The sequence below is a fragment of the Cyrtonyx montezumae genome, unplaced genomic scaffold, assembly GCF_038088225.1.
Source record: "Cyrtonyx montezumae isolate F1298 unplaced genomic scaffold, pur_monq_1.0 scaffold_17, whole genome shotgun sequence".
Taxonomy (NCBI): domain Eukaryota; kingdom Metazoa; phylum Chordata; class Aves; order Galliformes; family Odontophoridae; genus Cyrtonyx; species Cyrtonyx montezumae.
In genome coordinates, this window is record NW_027071903.1 from 6,487,993 (window position 1) to 6,513,814 (window position 25,822).

Genomic DNA, 25,822 nt, shown 5'->3' on the forward strand with positions numbered 1-25,822 from the left:
TACATTTTCAATAATGTTTAGCCAAAATGCCAGGGGGCAAGTTTCTAGCTTTATACCCATTTCACTATGATATTAAGATCTCCTTTTATTAGATCAAAAACAAACAATGCAGCCAGCCAACCAACAAGGACAAGAGTGCCAGTAAATTCTTTCCTGAGTTCCTTGGATGGGGAAGGAAGCTGTGTGCTGTGTGTGAGCACCTACAGACACCCACGGCCACCTGCTCCCTGACAGTGCTCTCTCCCTGCTGTCCACCCAGGACCACTTAGGCTGCCTGCTGCCAGAGCACGGGGAGGGGGGGAGGGTGCATGGGGGCTCCAAGTCCAGAATCTGCTGCAGCCCTTACTGCACACAACCTCATCCACAGACCCACCCAAATCCATCGGAGAGCAGCCAAGGCTTTTTTGCTCTCTGAAGCACTCCACCTTCTCAAGATTGCTGCCTAGCAGTGCAGCACAGCTGGGCTTTGTGCATCACCAGGCTGGAAGTTTAACAGTACTTTGGGATGGGCAAGTGTTTGGAGGTGGTGGTACTTTCTCCTCTTGGGCTGGATTAACCACTTTCTCAATAGTCCCTTTTTGAACAAAAAACTGAAGTTCTTTCCTAACAAATCTGATCCTAGGGGCCTTAACAGGAGCACCAAGTACAGAGGGACCTGCAGGAAAGTGAAGCCAAGCATCCGCTGAGCCTCCACTGTTGCACCTCACTCCCCAGCCAGCACAGCCACAACTGAGTGACAGCCGTTATCACAACATTGCAGTAGGAGTATTAATTTAACTAATTATGCGATTAATATTTAACTGTTCAGTGATATTTTTGTCATTCATAATTCAGTTGTTTGCATGTATTAAAAATGTATTCTGTAGACACTTTTTCTGCCCAATGTCACATCAGCAGGGAGTGCACATCATAGAGGACTGTCATTAAACATGTCTCTGTTCTGATTTTATGGAAAGAGAAGGGAAGAAGGGAGGAGTGCTTGCTGGTGCACTCCTCCAGCATGTGGGGCTGCACTCTGCTTGCTTTCCTGCTCCATCCTTACTCCATCCCTGCTCCTTTCTGCTCTTGCTGACACAGGGCTGGGCTGATGGAGCTCTGCAGCTCCTCCTGCACCGTGCAGGCTGTGCTGGTTACACGCAACTCCTGGCTGTCATGGGGCTGCAGGAGGAGAGGCTGTGCCTGGTGCAACAGGGACGAGGAAGGGGTTGTTCAGAGTTGGGACAGAGCCAAGGGCAGCACCATCCAGCATGACCTGAAGCCACCCTTCAGGGCGTGCTAGCACTGCTGGGTGTATGGGTGAAGTGCAGCCACTTCCACTGAGCCAAAAGGGCTGCTTATCTCTTACATATTTGTTCAAGGTGGGTATGATACATATTGTTATCTGCTTTGTGGTGAAAAAATGCTGTGAATGGGAGCAGAGGTGCTCCAGAAACTGGAGCATACCATAGCATCTGACACAGCTATCCAGGCAGCCAGGTAGTTTGATTCTGAGGCGAGGAACAGGAGGGATGGCAAGAGAAGGGACAGGGAAAACATGGCCACGGACTGTCCCCTGCCTCCTGCTCCAATGGCAGCTGGGAGGGAGGGATGATAGAATGGAGTTCTAAGCTGTAGATGGCCCTGTTCATTGCAGGGGAGCTGGACTGCATGGCCTTTAAAGGTCCCTTGCAATTCAAAAGAGTCTGTGATTCTATGAGTAGTTTCCTTTACAATTAAAGATAGCATCCTGATCACCTCAAATTTTCCCAGACATACATTTGGCCTGGAGGGTGTTCAAGCCAGGGAGAATTTTGATTTAAGCATCTTTTACTTATCATTTACTTACTACATCATTTTACTTATACAGTGACAGGAAAAAATGTGCATTGGGCAAGAGATTCAATGTTAAATTGGGGTGTAAACCACTACTCTTCAAATTGCAAAAGCCAAGCAGTCACACATGCTCTGGGACTGCTCCATGTACCAGATCGCACATGCAGAATCCCATCCCAGGCAAAGGTTTCATGTCCTAAGTGGGGTGCAGCCTTCAAGCCCTCAGTAAGAGACTGGGGGAGCCCCCCAGTTTCCCAGATGCCAGCATCCTGCAGGCTCTGACTGGTCACATACATGCTCTGATCAGCCCTGGAGCCCTCAGTCCCGATGGCACAGGTCAGTGACCACGGATACACAGATACAAAGCTCATCTGTGAGAAACAAAGGGAGATAGTAAAGCCTGTAACCACAAGTACCTCTCTGATTTTAGCATCAACAGAGTATCAAATAGTACAGACCTATCTTAGTGGAGGGATAAGTAGGGTAACACAGTGTAACGGGCTAATCCACCTCTAATTCCTGAAAACCCTGCATGCTTCCCTTCTAACATTGGCCCAGGAATGCTATAGGAGTTGTCTGAGCCATATGCTCACTCTGCAGTGCTTTTGAAGGATATTATGCTCATTAACTGGGACCTGGAGGAACTGCAGGATCTATTACCTAAATTTAATACTTCATATTTTGCTGTTCAGGCTTGAATATCTATTTTTATAATAGGTTAGAGCTAGTGTATGTAGTACCAACATGCATTTTTAAAAGTCAATAATCCAAAAGGAACATTATCATCTGCCACACAGAATCATTCTTACAAAGTTCTGGAAGATTTTTTGCACTTTCACTAAAAAGCAAAATTAGTATGTAATAGATTTTGTCAGTAAAGCAAACATAAAAAATACAATGTTTTCAGTTCTATATTACTATCAACTGAGGACCACTGAAGCAACAGGCAGTAACATCCAATGAAGTATAAATGAGTTGTTTCTGAAATATAACAAAGCATCCATGGCAATAAGGTTAAGAGATCTTGCAGGTCTTTCCCTCTGCTTGTTGCTAACAATCTGTCTCCACGCTTCAGATGCTTTCACAGGTATCTATTTGATGTGCAATTTCATGAAAATATACATGTAGTTTTAGATTTTGAGAAATTATTTCTTTTTTTTTTTTTTTTTTTGAATTTGTAGAGATGGAGTTGCCTATAATATAAAATAGCATTGGAAGCCCTAATCCTGGTACAGAAGGCTATGTCTTTTCCTGTGTTATGGACTTCTCTTGTCATCAAGAGTATGGTGTTGCTTAGTGTGGCTGAGCATTACATCAACTCCTTGGGGAAGAGCAGGAGGGAACAGTCACTCAGGCAGGGCAAGCAGAGCAGTGACTGAGGAGATCTGGGCTCCAAGTGCTTTTATTTCCATGTGTTTCATTTCCACCAGGTTTATTACGGTATTAACCCATAGCCCTTCACCTTGTTGGGAGTCTGAAATCAGGCCCATCAGCACTGGCTGCTCATCCCAAATTTATCAGCAGCGTGTGCATTTCCCCAGGGCCTGCTTCTGCCACCCATCTCCTGTAAACAATTCTTGAGTAAAGCACTGCTTAGCCATGAGTAATGGTGGCAGAATCCAGCTCTAAGTCAGGCTAATGATTTTATTTTGCCTTATTAAACTAGCATTTGTATATTTCAGTGTGTTATTTTAGCAGCTAGAAAAAGACTTCACTAAACAAACAGTTTCTAGTATGTTAATTGCTATATTACAAATTCTTTCATTCTGCTCAGCATATAACCACATTTATAAGCTGGCTGAGTAGAGGCATATACAGACAGAATGGCACTCATCCTACCTACACATCATAATTCTGCCACATTCATTTCGGTTGTCAGTCATGAAATGCATTTGCTGTGCTTAACAAGAAAAAGATGTAACTTTCAAATACAGGTAGAATTTGCATTTCTCTGTAAAACTTCCCTGTGTGCTACTGACACCGCTCCGCTAGTCTTTTTAATCTTTTGTAACAGAGAACGTGAGATGCAGCCTTCCATTAAACATACCGTCTGCATTTATCCCTACAGCCTCTGCTGTGCACCTTTCTGCAGGTCACACCCAGGAAGCTGCCTGCCTTGCTGGTGCAAGCTGAGAGGTCCTGCTGCGACTGGAGCCCATCCTCATCACCCCTGAGGCCTCAACGTAAAGCTCCCTGGAACATGGGCAGAAGCCACTAAATCAGAGCAGAATGAGTCCCGTACCACATGAACCAACGTACCAAAGTGGGTGCCGTCACCGGGAGAGCGGCCGGGATGGCCGGAGCTAGCGGCAGCCCAGCCCCACAGCTGCTGCGGTTCAGCCAGGCTGGTCCTGCCGCCCTGGGCCTCACAGGCAGCAATGGCTGGGGAACGTGTGAGGGACGCAGCCTGGCTGACTGCATCATTTAACAGAAGCAACAAAATGATGTTACAATACGATATGAACCCTTGAAACACAAAATTCATTGCAGGTAGGAGCTAATTATTTTTTCCTTCAGTGAAATATGCCGAAGTCCAGGTAACTGCACAGGAGTTCATACATTGTAGGTAATATCTGTGCATCTGGGGATTCATCTCATTTTAAACTGTGGACTGGCATTTGAGTTAATTAAGCACATTAGCTAAGTTGAGCAAGTGCATTAGCCTGATTTTCAGTACTATCACTTTTCAGTACTATCACTTTTTCCAGTATGATGTTGTGGTTTCTTTTCCTCTTCTGTCTTTTAGTTCATTCTGACTGAATTTCTTCCGAAGTGGTTAGTGAAGATTAAAAATACTAATACAAATTTATATCGTTTCAAGTACCCTATGTGAATTATAACATTGTTGCTGCTGCTCTTATCTGAGCCCTGTGAGAGTTCTTGGCCTTTCATGTTTTCTCAGTAGAGAATTTACAGTAAATTTTGGCCATGAAAATCAGTGCAGGAACAAAAATTCTTTGATTTCAAACAAAGTCCCAAGCTAGCATCTTAATGCTCTCCAGTTTCCCAAAGGTCCCAATCCAGCAAAAACTGCATTTCAGTTCAAACTCTGTGGGAGTTGTGGGCACTCAACAGAATTAAGTTAATACCTGAGAAGATGCACAATTCAAATAAAACGTGCTTGCCTATACAAGCCTTTTCTCGCTATTCCTTTAAACACCCCTAAGTCATAGTACCATGAGGGACCTCACGAATAAAAGGTTGAATGTCACACCTCTTCCTCCTTACTTATTGTAACTTCAGGTGGGAGCTAACCACACATTTTTACAAAGATTTTCAAATCTGAGTAGGTCTGGACATTGCTGCCACTAACATCAACCTTGTACAACATGCTGGGGGGTTGGCAAACATGCAGATACTGGTTTTATTTTAACGTAAACGGCCTACATCCTTGCTCATTGAAGTCAACAGAGAAACTCCCACTGGATCTCAGTGTGGACAGGAAAAATTCCAAATGTAACTCATTCACCTTTCAGGGTGCAACCCTGGCCCTCCTCATCCTTTGCATGTGTGGGTGCTGTGAAACCAGCAAGTTTTATCCCACAGTAAGGAGAGCAGGCACTCATGGTCTGCACCACCTTTATAAAATGCAAATGGTGACAGCTAAAACATTTTGGTACCTTCTGTTCACACAAACTGCCAGAATATGTCATCTGCTCAAGCCATATCCCTGCACTTCCAAGCACAAGCATATGAAAGCTGAGCAGTTGTTTTCTTATGATTGTTCTCTTTCCTTCCAGGCCAGCAGAAAGAAGTCACTTGGCAGTCTGCCAGGAACTCCACTGCCTGCCTCCACTACGTTGGGATACTCTCCACTGACATGAACAAGAATGATACCAGCATCTCTGGATATGGATAAACTAACTTTCTGCTTGCAGCTCAGGCCATGTGGTAATAATGGCAGTTGGCTGGCATGCCAATTTGCAAAACTGGTAACTCTTGCTGAGAATTATAATATGAGAAGAACAGCTTATCTTACATTCATCCTCTGTTTGGTTTCCTTACACCCCATCCTTTTGTCTTCTGGTGAATAAGCTGTACTGATTCTGTACAGTCCCAGCTGCTGAATACCTCGTGCAGCTCACACCACTGTTCTGGCACAAAGACACCAGGGGCAGTTACGGGCACACCCAAGACCACAGCTGTTTGCAATTCTCTGTAAGAAAGTGATTTGGAAGTTGTACCCAGTTCTCTCTATCCATGTTTTTGTTGTCACACTTAGAACAATGAATGAATTATGCTCCTGTTTATTTTTACATTTAATTACACTGTATTCAATGTATTTTTCCTGGCTCACTTAAAGAAACTGAGCATGTCAATAACAATTTGTTAAAGTCATTTTGAAGGGAAAACAACCAACAAAGACCTTACATCTGCATCAAGTTGGAAGACTTGGATAATAGTTTTCTGCTGGTGTGCCTGAGCAGTTGGCAGGTGAAAGGCAGAACAAGAGTGCAGTTTCCAGTACGTTTTTTGTTACAGCAGCAGGGAAAGAGAAGCACTGATGCACTGACATGCCAAGTGGAAAAACCATCTCCAGAGCCACATTCTGGAAGAAAAGGGTGAGGGACCCTACTGCAGTGAGGAAACTAGCACCCCAGAAGGAGATGGCAGTCAGTACACCTGCTGCACGGAAGATGCTTTGTGCTTAAGCTTGGGGAAAACTTGAAAATAATAAGAAAACTGTCAACTGTTGGATTCCGATGTGCCGGGATTCTGAAAGTCAAACCTGGCTTTTTTGTGTGACTGAGATTCATTCTTAAATACAATACTATGATCATGGGTTTGATTCTGGTCCCAGTGAAGTCAAGGCCAAAACATCCTTTGACTTAACTGAAAACAGAAGCCAGGCCCCACTTTAACCCTCACATCTGCAAAAAGAATATAACTGAATGTGAACAGAAGAGGAAATGTTTGGAGCTGGTAACAAATCCATCTTTTTAATTTAAAAAGAAAAAAAAAAAGCCATCACTGAATTTCTTCCTCTTCCAAAAGCAGTGTTAAGTACTTCTGGCTCAAGTTCAGCCCTCAGACAAGGGGCTTGTCTTCCCTCCCAGACAACCCCAACACAAGCAGAGGACCAAGTTTCTCTCTATTGTCGTCTACTGATTCCCATGGAGTTCAACCAGCCAAGTTTGTCCATGAAATTATATATAAGTTTTGCAATGGCAGAATTTAGGCAGTGTGCTCCCAGAAGGCATACCACATTCCCCAGATGCCGAATCTGCAGCCTCTGAAGTAATCGTACCCATACAAGTCGTTGGCATAACACCATCAACACAGTATGACACCACTGTTAAAAAAAGAGTCCCTGTTTTTCATTGTCCGCTTTCTCAAGAGAGAGATTTGCTGCTGCAAAAGCTTCTACCAGATCTAAACGGATTACCTGCAGCACTGGTAGCATCTGCTCTCCATTAGGACAGAGGCGTAACGGGAGCCTGCCCTTTGGACTGGGATTCCTTCAGCGTTTCAGCTTTACGGTGAAAATCTCAGTTTCCAGTGCTTGCCAACTGATCCTTTCTGAGTCTGACCAAGAGTAACGTTGCAAATGCTGTATAACAGCTTCCCAGCATCCACGTGCAGGATTCCTTTCAGGTATTGCTTTATGTGGTCCTCAGCAGATAAAAAAGCAGGAATTTTAGCCTTTGAACTCATACCATACTACAGTAGAGTGAAATCAATACAGTACACATGAACACTAGAATACCTCTGCTTAGCCTATTTGTCTGGTGCCCAGCTCTGACGGGGAGGCAGTCATCACAGGGACTGTATCAACAAGGAATTTAGTAAGTGCACTCATGCTAAGCTAGAAGCCAGCCCTCCTAGCAGATTCGACCAGGAGCAAATTAGGTAAAAACAACAGCAAAAATACCAAAATACAAAACCCTAAAATGTTTACCTGCATATTATTTTTAAGTACCAGAAGATTAAAATGTATGCTAATCACAGCAGATGAGTTGGAAGAGTAGGTAACTTGGTGGATAGAGCATGGAGATAGGAGTTTATAACTGTGGAGCTTATTTCTAGCTCTTCAGCTTCTTCTAGCTACAAAATCAGGTTAGAAGAGCCACCACTCTGGGTAACTGTATCAGTGAAGTTATACCAGGGGTGAGAGTGTCAATACTTACCCTTTCTCACTCAGCAGATTGCATTTAATGACAGTATAGCACAATGGAGCAAGCTGATGTGCTGCAAGGACTAAGCAAATTAATCAATTTGTTACATTCATGTAACAAAGAAACTTGGCAAAATTGATGTAGCTAGCAGTAGTTTAGGGCACAACCTGTGTTAGTTACAGCTTAGCATGCTCTGTATCACGTTGTTACTGAGCGCTTGGGAGATCTAGCCGCCTCTATGCTTTCAGAAATGAATCCTCTGTTTGCGTGCCTACATATTTCTTCTATTTAAATATGCACTTTGCTCTTAAAGACTTTATTAACCCATGAGTAGATTAATTCGACTTTTAATTGAACAGGTACAAATTTGGAGTACCTCCTTCAAAACCAGTGAAGTCATCTTTTTGCAAAGGCCATCTGACCAGGAAAGGCACATGCACCTCCCTGTAAGGGCAGGACTCTTCTGTGCTCACCTGCCTGTTGATTTTACACCTTCAGATGTCTTTGACAAATTCCTGTCTACACATCAATATACATTCCTGGTGTCACTCATAGAAGTGAACAGAGTTACACCAAGGATTCTTTAGGGCAGTTTTCTAAAAGAACAGGACTTATTTTGTTTTCATTTAAGCTTACAGCAAAACTCTGATTGACTTTACTTAAAGAGAGATTTGGTCCAATGTACTAATATCCAAACCACCTCCATTTATTTCAGTGATAGTAGGCAATGAATTAATAAGGTCCAATGTATTTTTAAATCTTGGATTTCATAAATGATCACAAGCATGTAGGTCACAATATATACACAGAACGACACCTACAACAACCACCAGTGGGATCATTAAAATAATTAAATAAGGCCTAAAGACAAATTCATTTCATAACGTGTTCCTTACAAAACAGATAACCCTTGCTTCATAATCTAGGGACTCTTTTTTATAAACTTCCTAAGTAGCTTGTGAAATATCCCCCTAAGGAGATCAGGTCTACTTGCCATTGCAGGGTCTTTAGAATGCAAAAATTTATAAATCACAAGATAAACACCAGTGATGTGTACTCAAAGAGCAAATATGGAGAGGTAACTCATCTTTTGCAGTGGTTTGCTGTGACCTCAAGACAGAATTTTCATCACAAAGTTATTAAATCTACATCTTAATGTAAGTTCTCTCCATGTGATGTATGTTCTGGTTGCACAGCATTCAAAAATAAATCAAAAAAAGGGGATTGTATGGGAACTGCTGAATCACAGCCTGAACCACTGATTGGCCACCTGAGGTGAGTACCGAGTCAGCCATGGGGGCACAGGTGAAGGTGATATACCTGTGTGAGTGGAAGGGGTGGAGCCTGGTTCCACCTCTCTCAAACCCCATTTAAGGGCTGACCACCACCAGGGAAGGATCTCTTCTTGGAGATTCCTCCCACGTGGAGTCCCCTGTGAGCCTTGTCATCATAAAGGTGAGCCATCTTCTCTTTTGTATTATCTGTATACTGTTTATATAGAACTACTTAAAATATACCATCCTCTATACTATCCCTTTGTGGAGTACCATCATTGGGAGTTATTTACCTTACAGGATTCCCCTTTGTTTTAAGTGTAAAGCTACTACAACTGTGAAACTGGGCAAAGATGCAGCATTTCACACCATGTTCATCAGCAGGAAAATAACCTCCACTAGCAGCACATAAAAGGAGGAGACAGGTTGCTTCCATAGCATCCTATGGGAGTGGTTTCTCAAACCACACTGCTAATGCTTTTCATGTTTCATGTGAGTGCTCTGAAAATGACTGCTGAAAAACACTTTAATTGTGCTACTGGCACTGAAGTGTCCTGGCAGGTTAGAGGTGAGTGGTAAGCAAAAGAAGGAATTTTAAAAAATGACAAAGGACTTAACCAACTAACCTCAGAAACTGCTATAAATATAGAGCACTAAAGCAAGAAAATGTTGAATTACTGGCCTCCCTATCTTCTGGGTTCTCTGTGTGAGTTCTAATAAACTAGACTGATTTTTAACTCATTGCAAACAGGAAGGAGTTAAAAGGAATTACTAATGGGCTAAACTCAGCCCAGTGACAATCGTGTTATTGTTGAAGGAGAACAAAGAGAAGAGCAAAAAACGAGACAAGGTCAGCTGAGTTTGCACTGAAGGTATCAGAGACACAGCAGCCCTGTCAAAGGCCACAAGTGACATCCCCCTGGCCACAGCCTGGATGGACAGATTGGGTAGAGAACACCTCTGCTCTCTTCCCTTTTGACATGCCAAGACAAACAAGGTAATATCTAGATCAGGAATGTGGAATTTTCTAAACTTCAGGCTTTTGGAGCAGCCTGCGCTGGGCTTAGCAACACAGTTATCATTTCATTTCTGTAAGGTAGATGAGTATGGTTTGCTATCGTCTTCTCTCCAAAAGTAGCTCAATCTGCCCATTTCCAGGTGCTGTAACACATATTTGTGCCTAGAACTCCACACAACTCACACTATAATATATAACGTATACAGAGAAATAACAGTTTCTGAAAGTATTCATCAGAGACTAGCTGTGTAACACTGCCTCATACATTTCATCAAATATTCCAGGTAAACATACTAATAATTCATTCATTGACAGGCCCCAATCTCTGCACCCAATTACAGTAAGATTTGTGCTCCCAAAGGATAAGCTCTGCTTCCCTCACCAGAGCCAGTGGGCAGTCCCCAGGCAGCAGCTGTGCTGGGCAAGGCAGCATTTATGAAGTCCAGTAAGGAGTAAACACCTTTATCACAGCAGACAGCTCAGCTCTGTTGTGGCTCCCTACATGCCAGTTAGTCAGAGAACCTGGAGAGATGGACACAGACAGGTCTGAAGAATCAGTTTCCATACAAATTCCTTCACTCCCATCTCCCACAGTCACTGGACTGAAAAGTTACATTACAGGGCTTGTTATTCTTTACCACCAAAGCCATCACACCAGAACTTCAGCAACATCCTTGGTTAACACAGGGAAACTTGTTTTTGGTGTGCTATTTCCATGAGCTCTGCTCAATTTTTCAAGGCAGACTCTGATTCTAGGATCTTTCCCTCCAGTAGCAGGTAGAGATGGGGTATCTAGGTCATTATCCCCAGCTGTAATTACTTCCCCATTACAGAGATTTAAACATGGAGGCCACGTGCTGTGCAACTCCTTTAGCCAGGCAATGCCTTGCTGCTCCCAGACCTGGTCCTGCTGATATGGCTGCTGCAGTAGCTCCAACCAGCCCAGCCAGGAGGATGAAGGGTTTTCCACCTCTACCTGCCATTCCCGAGAGCGCTGCGTGGACATGTGTGACTGCAGCCACACAGGACCCTTACAAAACAGCTATGCTTCGCTGTGCAAACGGGGAGTGCTTGGTTCACGTTACATTATTTGATTCAGCAGTCTGGAAATAAGAGTTCTTTGCTTGTTCCAGCTCCCACTCAGGTAAGCATAGCACCCACAGATTTAGAAGCAGACTGGGGGGAGAGGGATGATAGGATACAGGAATGATCTCTTTAAGGATTTTTTGCTGGTCAGAATTCTCTTGGAAACCAAAGATTTGCTCAGTTAGCAACTAAATGAGGAAAAACTCTCAAGATTTATATGTTAATTGCAGGAGAATGAAACAGATGATGATGATTATTATTATTATATTTTTAATATGATTATATTATTATATTTATATTGTATTAATAAATGATTATTATCATTATTATTTAAATGAAACAGAAAATGATTTTAATCTCCATGAAAATTCTTATGTTGATTCAGAAAAGGCTCTATGCATAGCTGAAATCTCTGCTTTTCTGTTCCTTTCCTTGCTGTCTTCTGCAGCAGAGCTCGGGGGCCCCTGGCAGGCTCACCTCCCTAATGCTGGTGTGCCACAACCGCTGTGCTCGTGCCATACCTAGGCTCTACAGCTTCTGAGCATCAGGAGAGCAGGAAAACACTCCAACCTCTTCAGGTGTTTTCCTTTAAAGTCCATCTATGCTTCAAGTTCACAATATCTATTAAAATTAATGAGCTTTGTGCTGCAGCTCACATGCAGGTGTGTTTTGTAGAGCTCTTCCTGTATTTGGGCTGTAGGCGCCAGTTCAGAAACTCTTTGCCTTCTGGGTAATAGACAGTGCTTTTTAGCCTGGTTATGCTTGAGCCTCCTGCCACCCCACAAACAACCTCACTGGGAAGAGCAGTACCTTACTGAGGGTGTAATGTTCCATGGCAGGCACACATTGTGCTAAAAGAGCATCGCTAAGCAGATCTGCAGAGATTTTGAAGAGGGATGACATGCTGTACACACACCAGGTGAGTGAGCTGTGGTGAGCATGGTATGGAATTGGCATCGAGGGGTTTTGGAAACACTTAGGTTAGCAGTGATGCAAGCAATAACACAGGGCCAAAAGAGAGTGAGTGGACCGCAGCTGTTTTGCTCCAAACTGCAACCCTAAGCTCAAATGCACTGTGTTTTAGAGGCCATAATCAAACTCTGTTTATGAACAAATTTGGTCTTAACTTCCTGGCCAAGGGTTTGTTTAAGAACTGATTTACACCCGTTTGCTGGTATGTGGTAAGAGACAGAATCTGCTAATTGGCATTGTTTTCTTGCAATAACATCAAGACTCCACAGATCTGATGAGAAATTAGCATATCAGTGGTGGTAACAATGGATTGATCCTTCATGCTCTAACATGTGCTAAGTCTGGAGAAGGATATACACTGAACACATCTGAGTTAAGAATTTCCCTGCTTCCTCCCAGGAAGAGCAGTACCTAGCAGGAAATTCTTAGTGTAAAGGATATAGTAGAAAGTCTGTCTTCAAGATCTCAGTAATGGATGTGTTTGAGTTTATCTGTATCTGGCTATGGGGTGCCAGCAGTCATGGTCTGGCAGAGACAACAGGGGAGTGCTTAAACTTGGACAAGCATACCATCCTGGAACTCAGTCCAGCCTGGTGTGAGTGCAGAGGGGTGGGGAGAAAAGATCTTGGGTGTTGGTGCCGAGTTCCAGCAAAATGGGAATCTAGGTGACCTACTGGGCAGCTGCTCAGAAGAACATGCTTGATAGGAGAACTTGTCCAAGTGTGGATGTATAAAATAATTGAGAGTTTGCTTTGAGAAGAAAATGTCAGAAACTTTAGGGGACTCCTGTGTAAATTCTCCTCAAAAGATCATGGGTTCAGAGGAAAATAAGGCAGGGAAAAATGGAAAATTCTACTGTGCCTCATAACAGCTACAGTCATGTCATTACTTTCAGAAACAGTGAAGAAAAGCTTGTACTGGCTTCCCCTGGAGGACACAGCCTTCAGAGAAGTGAGAGATGAAGCCAAGGTGACCCAAGGTCAGAAGGTGCAAGTTAGCACTGCCTTGGGCCGCAGAGCCAACAAGTTCTGCTTTCCTAAAGAGGTAAGAAAACTTTATAAAAGGTGGGTGCTTTTGCTTAACCAGAAGGAGTAAAGGCTGAGGGCAGACAGGTCCAGTTTGGCAGGTCCCAACCACCTTGGGTGGCCAGTTGGTGTTGGGGAAGCTCCTCTGGGTCTGTGTGACCACACGGCTCCCACCAGGAAACCTCTGCTTCAGTTACAATATCTGCTCGCTTCTTGCAAGTGACCAATGCTTCTAAAAGTGTGACCTCTTATAACTTTGTTTCAAACAGAAGAACATACTTATTTTTAACAGCGGGTTACACAACAAATACTAATTAACCAAGAATGTAAGGTAAATGTATTCACCCTTTATAGCTGAACAACTCACAAAGAGCTCACAGCAATTATCTAAGATAAATGTTAAACACGGCCATAAAAAGAGCAGGCTTCTAATTTAAAAAATCTCATTCTGCTTTCTAACAACTTTAAAATCATCAAAATTTTCAGTGAAATGGCGAAGTGTGGGCTTGCTGTGGTATAGGGGCATTTGGGACTTTTAGTTCTTTCCCACTTAAAGCCGATGAGGTATCTGTCACTGAACTCAGTGGGAGTAAGACCGGATCATTTGGCAGCATCTTTGACTGTTCCAGTCTGCACATTAAGAGCTTGAATTTCTGGTTGTTTTTTATTTTTGGGTTTTTTTAAGATCTATAACATTCCCTTGAATAAATACAATTTGCAGCTCACTTTATAGATGTGCTGGAGTCTTTGCAGCCTTTACAATCTGTCATATAAATCCATATTCAAGTGTCAGTGTGTGAAGGGTCTGCTTTTAGAGGTCCTGTGGGTGAAAGCATTAATGGAATTTCTAGAGGAAATGCTCTCAAAGTTGAATAATTTGACTGTTTAGCTGGTTACTTTAGAAATAAGATATGGATGGTTAGAGTATTCAGAGGATTTTTTCCTTGCCTTTACATACCTGTAGCTCACAACTATCAGAGCTGGCAGTTTTGGTGGAAAAACTTACTGAAAATAAGCTACAGAAAGGGAGCCTTTGATGCAGGTAAGTCAGTGTCAGCCTCCATGAACCCCTGTTAACTTGCATGTCAATTTCAGGTTTACAAGAATAGCAGCTTCAACTAGCTATAGGAAGAGGAATTAATGCTATTACTTCTGAAATCATCTCTGTGACTATTATGCTGTCTTTATGTTGTTGCTGCTCACAATATCTTTTGCTTGTTTCTTTTTCCCATTGCCTTTCACCCTCTGAAAATCCAGCTAACTTACAAATAAGGTGTTTCATTTAAAAAGCCAACTGGTAAGACTTGTAAGAGTAAAGACCAAGATGAGCACATCTAGTTTGGAAATTGTCCTTGACAGTGGCTGTTTAACCCTTCCCTTTTGCCACACAGTTGTGTGCTGCTCCAGTGTTCTCTTCTTTAGAGAAGTTATGTAGCCCATAAAAATTTACTGGAAAGAGGGCGTCTACCACCTTTAATGCCTAATCTGGCACCCTTTGCTTATGCAAATCTAATCAATGGGCAAATTCTCTTCTCTCAGCAGCTCCACTAGTACAAACAACATCAAAGACTTCATCAAAGTTGCTCCAAAACAACTCTGAGATCACTGTAATGCAAAATCAGTTCTCCAGCTTCACACTGACAGCTACTCCCTCATGTGAGTAAGACTCCCAGAATCACATCCTTTGTTTCCATGAATTAGGGCTAACCACATAACGTGGGATCAGACAAGCAAAGAAAGTGAGTGGGCTGAGCACAGTCAATCCTAACAAATTACAATAAGAAATGTATCACGCTGCCTGCTGTCAGGTGTAATTTATGTCATACCAGAGGGGTGACTGGAGAGCAGGTATAGGCAGGAACTGGTCATACCTATACTTGCTCCTGCTGGGCCTGATCTGGCAAGCTGCTGAGAGCTCTTCCCTCCCACTGAAGTCAACATGAACCAAGTTCATTTAGGACCTAACAGGATTGGGCCTCCTTCAAATACTGTTGAAATATAAACATGATTCAAGTATTTTTTTTCTATTTCCCATTAGCAAGTGATGTCTCTGTGTATGATCACATTTATATACATGTCCTTAGACATGCATGTGCTGTATATATTACAAGCTAAAAGCCTATTTGGGATTTTGGAACACAGAAAAAGAAATAGAGGTTGTAACACAAACAGGAAGGTTATTCCCAAAGCTTTCACTTTTAGTGAGTGCAAATTATATTTTATGTGACACAAGCTAAGATTTAGCAAAGCATTTCAGCATATGCTTACATATTTCCCTGAAACAGAAGCTACAAATTTGTTTAATTTCTTGGATTTGAAGCTTATACGCTCATGCTCAAACCAAGAGTTTAATATGCTGTCCAAAATAATCCAGGAAACTCTGCATGTGGATGAGTATGGCTATGCCTCCATATGTGGCCATGCACATCATCATATGAGCATAACTTAGCAGTGCTCTGGCATTCTTTCCAGCTGTCTCACCCAGAAAAGCTTCCTCTTGCATCTACAAGAGATGCCTCTCTCATCCAGAGCAATGCAATGGCAGTCTGTGCCTTGTGGAAGAATCACACAGAGGCAGTGAAGCACCACCAGGAGCTCCTATCGTCCCCACTGAAATAACTGCAAGTTTTATTTTGATTTAACTGGGCATGAGAGTAGGGCAGGCTCAATGGGGGCGTAACCAACCAAGTCTACAGGATGCTGCTGCAGAAAGCCAAATTACAAAGAAGAAAACACCCACAACAACAAAGATTTGATTTGAAACAAAGTGACCTCTCCATCCATAATGTATGTAGCACTGCAACCTACATAGGTGGTGGTGAGGAGTTATGTTTTGCTACAAAAATATACGTGGTTACTATTTAATCCTTCTGATTTTCAGTTCAAGCTCTTGAAGCTCTTATTCCTGCAGGAACTGAAGTTTGAGCAGCTGAAAAAGCATTCAAGCCTTATGAGATAATACTTCAATGTGAGCAACATACAATACACAGCAAAACATCTGGCAACACGAGAGCTTTGGTCAGTCACAATTTTGTATTTTTAACTTAAATAGAACTACAAAACCTTGAGGAATATACTTCTGGTATTTTAGCAAATGGGAGAAAGATTTTAAACGAGTACTCTGTTCTCTTTATACAAAATATATGAATTTATGTATATTCTCCCAAAATTTACATAACAGAAGCTTTTATTAAGCAAGTCTGATATGGGGCATATTTTAAAAATAGTGTCGGCAGTGATATTTTAAAACATGGAAACAGATGTACTATTCCATCACAACTGCTGAATCTTCTTTGTATTTTTATACTATGAAGCATTTGTCTGCTTCTCTGTTATAAATCTCTCCCCACTGAACAGACTTCTGTATGATTAAAGTACCACACAAACATTAAATGGCAACTGTTCTGAAAATATATATATATGGTTTCAGTCTAACTCCAAGATACAGGCATATTAGTAATCATCTTTTTTCCATAGACAACACAGCAACTACCTCTCCTTGGTATGAGAGCACGGCCCTATGCTTTAGGACATCAGAAACATATCAAGGTATCTCCATAAATGTAATTTATTTCTTGGGAACCTGACAAATCTGTGCCAAAAAGCTAGTTCTTTTAAAAAAGAAATCTTTAAATAAATCTAGAGCTTCACACTGGTTGTCAATAAAGAAAACAGAAAGTCCTTCCCTTTATAGAAATATTGGCCATGTGGGCAGCAAAATCTCTGATAAATTGCTGGCTTGAGCTCTGGATCACTTTTGAGTCCATAGTGCCTCTTTTAAGCAGTCTGAAAGGTGCCCTGAAACTCCACATCTACACTTTCTGATGGTTGCATACAAGGCATTTATCCTTCCGAAGCATAAACAGTCGGAACGACAAAAAGATGAATCGTTTTCAGTGATCAATAACTGTGAATCAAAATCAGGTACTACTGCAATGAAAATATTTTAACCCTGAAAACTGTAATCCCTTCCACACTGCCATTACAGGTCTGATGCTGCCCAGTATCCCACAGGACTGGTACCTGGGCAAGTAACAAAGAAACTATGTTACACATACAATATTTTCATGCCACCTCAGTTCATAGTTTGACATATCTGGAGTTTCCTCTGTGGTAACACTGGCCAAAACTGAATCCTTTTTGCCAGACTTGTCATTAACATGTTCAGTGGTAATCAGCCACTCTAAACCACGCAAACCCAATCTAATGTGTGGCAGCAAGCGCACGGAGTGGGTATGCTGACCACTGCCCACAGGACATGCCTGCTGCCACAGAGGCACCAAGCTGTGCCTGACTTCAGGATTTCTGTTGGACAACAAAAGCATCTGTCAGTCCCAGTGTAACTGAACTGCTCTGTTTTCTAAAAAGAAGGGGGGAAAAACAGTATTTTTTTTTCCCTAAATCTGAAAGGAATAAGTTGCTAGGTACAGTTGGAAATAATCCAGGACCAGCACACCAACAGGTGCTTCACAAGTAGCAGTACAGTGCTGGACACTGAGAGAGAAAATGAATAGACTCCCTTAAATATTACAGAAATTGTACAGGCATTTTTTCCTATACAATGCCAGTGAAGTTAACATATAAATCGGAAACTGAATTATTCATAAGTAGAGAATATATAATAAATGGTATTTCACAACAAAATATTCCGCACAGATACATGCGTATTTCCATGCAATGAGCAGAATGAGGCAGAGTGTCTGCAAACACAGAGGTCTTACCTGGAGTCCGGGTACTTGGTCAGGGTAGCCAGGCTGCTGGTGTACATGTGTCCTCCTACATCGATGTGCACAGGAGCGTTGGACTTGGTGAGCTGAGCTGGGAGAGGAATTCCTTGAGCAGCCAGAGGAGAAACCGGGGACCGTGTTAGAGACAGACGGGACATGCTTCTTCCCTCCTGGAAACGGAGGACAAAAAGAACAGTTTATCTTAAACGTAGCAGTGCGTTACCTTTATTTTCAGTGTGATCACAGATCTAATCAGATCATTTTTGCATCTGCCTGATCACATATTCAGCTAACAAATTATTGCCACCACTGTAATTAAGTGTATTTGCATCATTTTCTTTAAAGTACCAGAGGGGAAGGGAAAGATGCTTATTAGCAATAAGAAATCAAGAAAAAAATTTTTCAAGGTGTCAGCCTCAAGGGGCATAAAACAAACTGCAAAATTCTAATTAAAGGTCGCGGGCTTATGTGTTAGATGTGAAATATCCCCTGACAAACGAATAACCAATTTGTGAATTGGGATTCAGGGGGTTTTGCAAGTTTGTCTCAGTAACGAGACACTTCTAAATTAGTGACTTCCTCAGTACCTAAGGCACTTAGTTTATACATGTAGTAAATTTCATATCAAACTAAGATCAATTTTGTGTCCTATTTTCAATAATTGCAAAATAAATTGATAATTTTTAGTTAAGCCTTAATATTAGATACAAAGAACTAATAAGCTTTCAGACTGAATGCAATACCTGGAAGCAATGAAAACAGAAAGATATATAAATACATAAACTGACCTGTGTTTTCATGACAAGAAGCGTTAGAGATTACTACACAGTCTGGCATGTGAAATCACAAATTAAACATCCACCTAATGGCTACTTCACTAAAAACATTTGAAAATTAGCAAAATTACTGAATTGAGTAAAAAATCTTCAGCTGATACGCAAAGCAAAAAGCACTCGTATGTCTTAGAAATGGAAAGGATGAGCAAAGCAAGAGAAAATTCCTCAGTTCTCTTCAATAAGAAAAGCACAGCTTATTGTGCATGAAACGTGTCTCAGAGCTAATTTTGGTTAAATCAGTACAGATAATATACACGTCAAACAAAAAAAAAGAAACTGCTGTAAGTTTTAGAAAATGTCCATTCATTCTCCCCCTTATGGGTAAAACAACATATGTATAACATTATAGCTGAAGATATTTCTGAATATAATCTAATTTTCTTGGTATTTGTTTTGCAAGCATGCTACCAAACACCCAGACTCTCCCTTCTATCTGATAAGCACTTTTAATACAGCATTACAAAGTGAATTCCCATTTCTCCCACATTACTTTGATAATGTTTCCTAGAAATCTAAGGCTGGTCTCATCTTTCTCTTAGCAGTAAACATTTTCCACAAGGAGCCTGGCTATGACACTCAATGAACATGCAGTTAGAAACATTCTTTTTAAAAATCCAAATCTGAGCTATATAGAAAGGAACTGAAAAATTTTAATACATCTGGACAGCTTCATAAAGTCATCATAATGTCTCCATTAACTGCATTTATCTAGTTTAGCTCCTAAGGATTTCCTGCATCTAAAGCACAGCAATACATCACCCCATTATGAATCCACATCCTTTTCTCTTCGGAGGTAGAATGGACTGAGCACGAAGCAAATGCCAGCTCTGTCCTAGGACTTCTGTGTCAGTCGATGTGAAATTGGGCATTAACATTTTTACTACAGCACCACCTTCAAGGAAAGTGATTGAATCCTTTCATGACTCAAGATGCTGCTTTCTTGTTTCCCACAAGAGCCTGTTGTGGGCAAGCTTTAGTAAATACGTTGTATAGCATAAATAAAAGAACTAACTTTCAAAAGCAACTTAGTATGTAAGTACCTGCAGGATTTTAGCGCTCTGTTTACCAGTCTGTGGGTGCCTCATCTGTCTGCCAACACAAAGATTTTTCTTCCTTACCAAAGAGCACTGCAAACTCATGTTCAGTCTGTGCTCCCTCACTTAAATGAAAGGGTCAGGAGACACAGGCTGAATGTCAACCCTGTCTTTGTTCAGACCCTAACTATTATCACTAATGATAAAGGTACAGACCTCGCACAGCACAGAGCTGCCTTAGAAACACATCTTACACAATTTCACAAAACAAGTGCCTAATTAGGGCTCATCTACACCCCTTGTTACAATTTCCAAATGAAATCAAAGGGTTTCCAGTCCTCTGTAAACGAGTCTTGCATTTAACCATTTGTCCTGAAATACAGACTTCAATTTTAAAATATGCACAGATAGCTAAAGATCAAGTGATCCGAATCTATTTGTGCATATTTAAGCACTGCTGCTATCTTAGGATTTTGTTTAATGTTAGTATACCAGTAAATTCCTTGATCTGTAAAAAGTCTGAGATTCTCAGTGAGGCCATACTCACACAGTAGATATTTAATTTATACTATTCACTGGAGGGACCTTTTGAACAATCCTCTGCTTTTGGCATCTCTCAGCTAGAGCATGTGTTGAAAAAACACTTAATTATAGAAAATCACTGAAAAGCTAAAATAGTTCTCAAACTTTTATGGCTTTTCACACTTACTGAGGATGCTACCGGCTCTGTGGGGGAGGAGGGGAGAAAGGGAATTCGAACATGGGCTTTTCCCTTGCTTGGAGAGGATTCGTATTAAAAATGAACCCAACGTGTTTATTAGAGTTGTGGAGTTCGATCATTTCCTATGAGCAGGTTATCAGGAGGGTGTAATTGTTGGGTGTAAGGACACTGAAAACTCTTCCAGTGCTCCAAAAAATAAATACTCCTATTTCTCAAGGTACCGTAACACTGTTTCTAATGATTCCTTCCTCTCCTTTACGTAGAATGCAGATAAAATTCATCACACTGAATAATGCACTTATTTTATGCACAAAGCAAAATCCTAAATGTATTTATCCAGTGAAAGTCTTTATGCACATATTTTCTAATACTGATGTGAAAATTAAAACCTTAAGGGTAAATATTGCAGGAACACTAACAAAATTCATTTATTAAGCCGTGTAAAATAATCCTTGTTCTTTAGTTGCCTACACCAGGATACAGCATCCCAACTAGTGGCACAGGCAATAACCCTGCTCTAATAAGTAACACAGGAACCTGCTGAAGGCAAAATCAATAGAGCCCGATTCCCAAATTATCTGAATATTTAGTTTTTCAAACATTGCACACCAAGATCTTTCAGAGCCAGCTTATCTTTTTCTGCCTTTCTGAGCTAACTGCATAAGTACTGCTTGTAAAAACTATTTGCCCATGCAAAGTGAAATAATCACAATGCCATGCTCATTTACACACAAAATGATTTTGTGTCCCATTGTGCTCACAGTTGTTCAGCTCTCTAGGGGTGATTAAACTAGCTATGCTGCTACAGCTTGAGATGATTTCACTGAATCGTTTCTCCATGAAGTTGCTTCTTTGCTAAGCTGTTATTTTAACCATAAAAGGTAAACAGAAGGCAGTTGTAAGAGCTCCATTCAGCTCCGTGCCCAGGGCTATAACCCTAGGGCAGAGAATGCTGAAAGACTGCAGAATTTTCCAGGGTGTTGCCTTTCTTGCTCTAAAGCCTTCAGGAATACTGTTCATTTAATACACACTCTAGATGATACATTTCAGATCCTACTAAAAGAAAGACTTCAAAAGTGTAAGAACTTTTGGGCGGATGAAGCTTTCCCACCTCTGCACATAGCCCGGGGCCATGGTAACCAATACTGCTGCTGATGTTGGGAAAATACAGTAGAAATAAACTGCAGAGAGCAGAGCAGACAGATAGGGACAGGGGAGGTGAAAGGTTGCAGGAGAAGCGAGCGGCAGCCTGGAAGGGATAAGGAGAAAAAAGGGGGGAGAGCGGAAAAGGAGGCAGCTCTGAAGGAGGGACAAAGTTAAATCGCGGAGCAGGCACTTAAAAGACTACAGATGGGAAGCAAGACTAATTGCGGATGTAAAAGCGCTTTGTTTCTAAAGTTTATTGTTGCCAGGATAAAAATTAATTGAAACTAATGCTGTTATTCACTCGTGCAGCTTAATTCCTTCATGCGCATTCGAGACGTGAAATGAGCACCGCAGGTTCCAGGAGCCGCCAGCCCCCGCTCGCTCCGCCCGGGCGCCTGCGGGGCCCCGCGGGTCGCGCCCCGCGCCCCGCCCGCAGCAGGACCGACGCCCGCCGACGGGCGCTGCGGCCGCTCCGCTCCGCCCGGCTCCGAGGAGGCTGGGGCCCGCCCGCGGCCCGGCCCCACCGCCGGAGCGGCCCCGTCGCAGCGCTCCGGGCCGAGCAGCTGCGGGAGCGGCCCCAGCCCCGCGGCCCCGCGGAGCCGGGGGCAGAGCCCCGGGCCGGGCATTACCTTTGTCTCCATAAACACGCACGGCGACCGCTCGGGTCTGCCTCCAGAGCCACTCGGAGACAATTGGTTACGCTGAGAAGCGAGCCTAGAGACAAAGAAGGGATGGGGTTATTTGAAACCTCGCACTGGATGGCTCCAAAATTTAAAGTCCGTCAACATTTGCACACACCTCCGCGCTGCCTCACGCACCGCTGTCCCGAGTGACAGAGTGGATCGTGCCCAAAACTTTTGCGGGGGGGAGTGGGGGCTCCCCGCGGAGCTCTCCTCGCAACAGCAACAAAAAAAAAAAAAAAAAAAAAAAGGAAAAAGAAGCAGAGGCTTTTTTCCCTCCCCACCCCCGCCCGCTGTGGCGGCCGCCGCTCTATCAGCGCGGCTTCACGTCACCCCACGCCTCTCCCCGCTGCTGGTCAGGGGAACCACCGCGGAGCGCCGCAGCCGCCCTCCAACTTCTGCCTATTGCTCTGAAACGCGCGGCGTGCCCAAAGGTAACATTCAGCCAAAAAAAAAAAAAGGCACAACATGGCGTCCTTTACTTATTCCCTCATAACAAGAAAGGAGATGTCTTAGATGAACGCGAGGGCAAAAAAAAAACCCTGTAACCCCGACCGTATCCAATTTCGGTGCAGCCAATGGAGCTGAGCGTTAGCCAGGCTAATGTATGAATTTTGCAGAAGTGTGCCACATCGCATGCAGGAGCAGAAATGCAAACTATAGCCTAGAGTGGTTTGAAGTCTGCCCCAACCCGAGCCTTCCACTCTCACTGGCGCCAGAGTTTCATTCACAGCCCGCCCGTGCTTTCCATACGCGGCGCTCCCATTGTCGCCCGCCTTCCCTTTGTGCCGAGCCGCCCCGCCGCCACCCCCGCGCCCCGGCCGCGCACCCCGCGCCGCCCGCCCGACCCCCGCGGCTCCGCGTGTACCCTGCGAGAGCGCGGAGCGGGCTGCGCTGCCTCCGCCGCGCCGGGGCCGGGGCCGGGCCGTCTTCAGAGCCGGGGCCGGGGCGGCAGCGCGGGCACCCCGGGCCGCGGGGCTCCGCCGGCGCTGCCCATGCTGGATCGGAGCAAAACAAAACATACACACACACACTCACGCACGCACGCACACACACGTACAGGCACACACACGGCGCTAGCAAAGCGGGTGCTGTAGCTTTAAAAAAAAAAACAAAAAAAAAAAACACCCCTCCGCCGCTTCTCCTCCGGAGCCGGGAGCCGAGTTAGTTTGAAGAAGAGGCACTTTCCAAAAAGATTTAAAAGAGAAAAAAAAAAAAAAAGGAAACAAAAAAGGGAGCGAGAGAAGACGCGAGCGTGCCGCGCGGTGCAGCGCAATGTAATGCACAGCGCGGCACGGCACGGCACGGCACAGCACGGCGCGGCGCGCTCCGGCCCGGCCCGGGCAGCCGCGGGAGCAGCCGCTGCCGCGTTCCTTACCTTGAGCACAGGATGAGCCGCGAGCCCCCCTCGGCTTTGGGCTCTGCTGGGTTTGTGTGTGGATGGGCTCAGGTTTTTTTTGCCTTTATTACTATCTTTGCTCCTCAGATCCTGCTGTGATTATTATTATTTTTAAGGCTTCTCTCTCCTCGCTCGCTCTCCCCCTCTCCGTTTTTGCTGCTTCTTTCTATTTATGTTGTGTGTGCGCGGATGTGTGTGTGTGTGAGGGGGAAAAAAGCCTTTAAATGAAACTGCCGAGGCTGTTATGAGAAGAAAGGCAATAATCCCGTCTCTAAATAACAGAGGGAAGGGAGAAGAGGAGGAAAAAAAGCGAATTCTTGCTCAGGGCTTTGCAAACGCCTGCAGGGCAAAGGATTAGGCTACAATTAGCTCAGCCCTTTGCTCTCGCCCTAGCTAATTTTGCGATGAAAATTGGATATTTTTCCCTGCTTTTAGTGGAGGTCCCCAGATTTATTTCACACCCCCACCCCCCGGAAAACAAAACACAAGCCCTGGAAATGGATGGGGCCGGGAAGCGCCGCACCGCAGCCCGCGGAGCCCTGCGCCGCCCGCGGAGCTGCGCGGCCCGGCCCGGCCCCGCCGGCAGTAACGGGTCGGTGCCGGGGAGGCTCGGGCCGCTGTCACGTCCTTCCGCGGGCTTACTGAAAAGAAGAAGGAGGAAAAAGGGGAAGGGGGGGAAAAAGCTGATTTTAATCATTGTCATTTGGTCTGATGTAATATTTCCCCAGGCGTTTTCAACTAGGCATAAATTTTCAGCTCCCAAATAAGTAACACAGGGCACGTTTCTCACATCTCCCGACTCCTCCGTTACAATTAGGGTAGCACCCACTCTGCACTTGTTGATAAACTACATCAAGTTCAAAAATAAATAATAAAAAAACGCCGCGGCCCCCCTCCCCCCCGGGCGCAGCCCCAGCGCCGGCGGGGTGCAGACGGGGGGTCTCGGCGGCGGGGGGGGGCGCAATTATTTCCAGCCCGCCCGCCCGCTTCCCCCTCCCTTTCACCCTTTGCTAATGTCTCGCATTGTAAACGCCAAATTTCCTGTAGGCCATTAAAACCAAATGACGTCTATCGACATGCATTGTGCTATTGCGGAGCGCCCTGGCAGCCCGCCCCCGGCCAAAAGCGCCATTTCAATTAGAGCGTGCGGCGCGATGGCGCGGGGATCCGCGGGCGGCTCCGCGGGCGCGCAGCGCACCCCGAAGGGAAGGGGGAGGGAAACCCCCCACCCCCACCCCCCTCACACACACACACACACACACACAAAAAATAATAAAAATTAAAACAACGCGAAGCCCGCCCCTCAACTTTCCGCCGAAGACGCGGCTCTGCCCGTGGCCCCGCGTTTCCCCGAGCCCCCGCGGGGTCGCGCGCCCCGCGGAGCGCGGTCCCCGCGGGAGAAGTTCGGGGGGAGCGGCGCCCCGCAGCCGCCGGCCGCCGCAGAGGAAGGGCTCCGGCAGCTGCGCGCCCGCGGAGCGGCGCCGCGCGTCCCGGTGTCCGCGGCCGGGCGGGCTGCAGCGCCTACTAGCCGCCGAGCGCGGCCGCGCACAGAGTTACGCAACGCGGCGCGGCGCGGCGCGGCGCGGCGGCCCGAAAGGTCAGCCCTGCGGCGGCCCGCGCTCCTCTCCGCGCCCGCCCGCGCTTCCCTTGGCGCCGTGGGGCTCGGGGCTGCCCCGCCGGTGCCGGCCCGCTCCGACCGGCGGGGAACGGGGGAAGGCGGGCAGGACCCCTGCAAGTCGGGTTTTTTGTAGTTATCTTACGTGGCAGGAATAAACAGAAACTTTTCTCCTAAGGGTAGCTTTTTTTTTTTTCCTTTTTTCTCCCCCCCCCTTTTTTTTTTTCCTTCTCGAGTACAAACTACAGGAGAAGAGGGAAATTTTCTCATTAAAGTTACATCCCTGCAGTTAGTTCAATTACTTGATATATGCAGAAGATGTTGTAAATTTAAAGATTTAAATAGCTTACAAAGATGCCGG

The 25,822-nt window shown here is 44.4% G+C and overlaps 1 protein-coding gene across 2 annotated transcripts in view; it reads right to left on the reverse strand.

Moving 5' to 3' along the window:
- Nucleotides 1-24,716, reverse strand: part of KCTD15 (potassium channel tetramerization domain containing 15) — a 41,157-nt gene extending 16,441 nt beyond the window's left edge. The window contains exons 1-3 of one of the 2 annotated variants that reach the window (XM_065733153.1): nucleotides 23,826-24,716; nucleotides 22,397-22,481; nucleotides 18,025-18,200 (exon numbers count right to left, since the gene is read on the reverse strand). In XM_065733153.1, the coding sequence (XP_065589225.1) occupies nucleotides 18,025-18,200; nucleotides 22,397-22,408 (188 nt within the window). In that variant the 5' untranslated portion in view covers nucleotides 22,409-22,481; nucleotides 23,826-24,716. Of the gene's footprint in view, nucleotides 1-18,024; nucleotides 18,201-22,396; nucleotides 22,482-23,315; nucleotides 23,645-23,825 lie in introns of those variants that run through there. The other variant, XM_065733154.1, reaches the window with a different exon arrangement.
- Between the last annotated feature and the right edge of the window lie 1,106 nt (nucleotides 24,717-25,822).